At 39.3% G+C, this 3,207-nt stretch overlaps 1 protein-coding gene across 1 annotated transcript; it reads left to right on the top strand.

The window, feature by feature from the left end:
- Nucleotides 1-1,523: 1,523 nt before the first annotated feature.
- LOC131158823 (stress-response A/B barrel domain-containing protein UP3-like) lies at nt 1,524-2,563 on the top strand. Its single transcript, XM_058113722.1, has one exon. It carries the CDS (start codon nt 1,622-1,624, stop codon nt 2,417-2,419), a length of 798 nt encoding a protein of 265 aa, XP_057969705.1. The 5' UTR covers nt 1,524-1,621; the 3' UTR covers nt 2,420-2,563.
- Nucleotides 2,564-3,207: the final 644 nt, after the last annotated feature.

Here is a 3,207-nt window from a genome sequence, read left to right as displayed (position 1 = left end):
TTCGAACAAGTGCTCAATTGAATGTGTTATCACATATTGTAAATTTAGATTGTGTATTGATTTCTATATTCATATCTAAAGGCTCATGATTGACATAATATATATATATATATATATATATATATATATATATATATATATATTTGAAGATTGAATAGTTAAGAGTTCAAGTAAATAAATTCCGCAAATCATTTTTAAAGAACCCAATTCACCCCATCTTGGGATTACATCCTAATTTTAAGTTTTGTCACCTAAACCAATTAAAATGTGCATTCCAGAACTGGTTGTTGCGATTCAGTCGCCTGAACTATAAGTTTAGTTGCCTGACCATGTTCAGGTGACTGGAATTTCATTCAGTCGCCGGAACTAATACTGTTCTGATTTCTTAACACTGGCAGTAGCAATTTACTCAACTTAGCACACTCTCCATACATCTGAACACTCTAATTTAGTGTTTTCCATATTTTTGATTCCAAAACTTATTTGTATTATTTTGAAAAGACTTTTGGACTTCGTAAAAATATTTTCCAAGCTTTTAAATAGGTGTTTAAGTCCAATATTTAATCCTAAGAGCTTCATAAACAAATTTAAAGTTGAAGAGCACTTAAATGAGACTTTTAAAACATTTAAACAACAATAAATCCTAAAATCTTCATGTAATGAAGCTTTAACTCCATCCAAGCTTTGTCAATACTTCATTAAGCTTGTTTTCTACGTGACTTTTGAATAAGCTTTGACCAATCTTCATTAAACTTAACCATTGTGCTTGTAAAAATATAATGATTGAAATTTCACTTGAAAGCACAATTAGAATCCTTAGTTTGTTATTATCAAAATGAAATTAAGCCTTGTTAGGCCAACAATAATAAAGTTTTTGCATAAACTTTTTGCAATTGGTTGATCTCTTTTGAAGATATGGAGCAATGAACATGGACACTAGTTCAAGCTGAATATGCATTGAGAATTTGAAAGTGTTAATTTATAAATAGTATCAAGTTGGATTCAAAAACTAAAAGCGAGAATATGAACAATCACATGGTGAAGATGGAAAGATTGAGAATTGTATGGATGGTGGGATAAGAAGGGTGCATTCAATTTTGACTTTTGGGACATATGTGGAATTACAAATTTTATGAATGTATAATGAATGGTAGAATTGATATTTTGATTTTTGTTACACCGAGAACTACCATGTTTTTGCCTTTAGACTTCGCGCGCGCGCATGCACGCACGCACACACACACACACACACACATATATATATATATATATATATATATATATATTAAATAGTTAAATTATTGTGTTATTAGTTTGAACATGTCTAAACTCGAGTATCAATCCATCACCTTCATCAAGTGGTCAAATTCACTCCGGACTCGGCCATCCTAAGCAGACTACCAAGCCTGTGGCCTTGGACCAAGCATGCCCCAGGCCCAAAATCAACTGGGTTCCTGAAAGGTAAACAAAACCCAGCCCAAACTCAATTTAAGGCCGGCCCAAAATAATTTTGCCCAGCCCAATACGCAGCCACAATCCACAAAGCCCACAACACGTCCCCATCAGTTAAATCTCCCGTTCTTTCGAACTCTCGTAGTCTCATTTGAGGAGGAAGAAGAAGATGCTGTGTCTGAGAGTACCCGCACCTTTCTTCACTCCCTCCGCTGCCAAACCCCTGCTCCGTCTGAATCGCTCCCTTACTCGCAGAGCCTACTCGCCCTCCTCGCCGTCCAATTTCACCACTTTCAAGATGTCGTCGTCGAATCAGACCGTCGAGCACATCGTCCTCTTCAAGGTCAAGGACGGCACTGACCCCTCCAAGGTTGCTTCCATGATCGGTGGATTGAACGGCCTGATATCCCTCGACCGGGTCCTGCACCTCACCGCCGGCCCCATCCACAGAAACCGATCGTCGCCGTTCGCTTTCACGCACGCGCTCCACAGCCGGTACCGAACCAAAGAAGATCTCAGCGCCTATAGCGCCCACCCGAACCACTTGGGTGTCGTCAAAGAATCGGTCCTGCCGATCTGCGACGACATCATGGCCGTCGACTGGATCGCCGACGATCTCGACGGGCCGGTGGTCCCGGCGGCCGGATCTGCGATGAGAGTGACCTTCTTGAAGTTGAAGGAGGGTTTGGGCGACGCTGAGAAGGGAGAGGTCTTCGGAGCGATCAGAGGGGTTAAGGATAGTTTGGAATCGATAAATCAGCTCAGTTTGGGGGAGAATTTTTCTCCAGAGAGGGCGAAGGGGTATTCGATCGCGTCGGTGGCGATCTTTCCGGGATTGGGAGAATTGGACGGCTTGAATTCGGAGGAGGAGATGGTGAAGTTGCAGAAGGAGAAGGTTAGGGATTTTCTGGAGAGCGTGATTGTGTTCGATTATGTGATTCCGCCGCCACAAAGCGCGAGCCTCTAACGACTGGACATCAATTCTTGAAGGTTTTGTATAAGTATTTGAATTATCTTTATCTCTTCCTTCATCTCTTGAATTGAGCACTTGAAGCTTAATAGCTTTTGCAACAATGCTGATCATGAAAGATATTTTGCTTTGCTTGTGCCACTATATTGTTTATGGTATTAGCCGGAGTCACGAACACAATATCCCCATGGTGAGGGTAAGCTAATTTGCGAGCGAAAATAGAAGGTCTTGAACATCAACAATGCATAGAAACACCAACTCAATTCTTTTCTCCATTGAAACATTTCTTCATCCTCCATTTCCATTTGTCTCTTTAAGTTCTATTTATTGAAGGAAATGACTATGTTGAACTATAAAGTCATTTCCAGTATTCTGGTTTGGTGGACTATCAACCAAAGTGGTCATTTTAAGTTCTATTTCTAGTTTTTGCAATTTTATAAAGATATTTGTATGCTCCTAACTCAAAAGAGAGTTATCATTGTTCTCCTCTAATAATTAGAGAGAAATTGTAGCATCCTTTTTTGTAATGGATTCTTTCTACTCTTGTTTGTGATTTTCCCTCGATTTGTTCAGGAGTTTTCCACGTAAATTTTCTTGTCAATTCCTATTTTCTTATTTCTTATTTTAACTGTGCAATATTGTTCCTACCCATTCATTTCCTAGCAGTGGTATTATAGCCTTTTGTTACGACCTTTGGGTTGGGGGTTACCATTTATGGTTACTATTTACACGTGTCACTGGATACTTTTACAGTATTGTGATCGTATATGAGATTTGTTCAAGTA

This window comes from Malania oleifera, chromosome 6 (genome assembly GCF_029873635.1).
Source record: "Malania oleifera isolate guangnan ecotype guangnan chromosome 6, ASM2987363v1, whole genome shotgun sequence".
NCBI classification, from domain to species: domain Eukaryota; kingdom Viridiplantae; phylum Streptophyta; class Magnoliopsida; order Santalales; family Ximeniaceae; genus Malania; species Malania oleifera.
This window is presented reverse-complemented; position numbering and strand designations above follow the sequence as displayed.

Excerpts from the sequence above, each read along its gene's own strand:
- LOC131158823 (XM_058113722.1), top strand. The coding sequence starts at position 1,622 with ATGCTGTGTCTGAGAGTACCCGCACCTTTCTTCACTCCCTCCGCTGCC.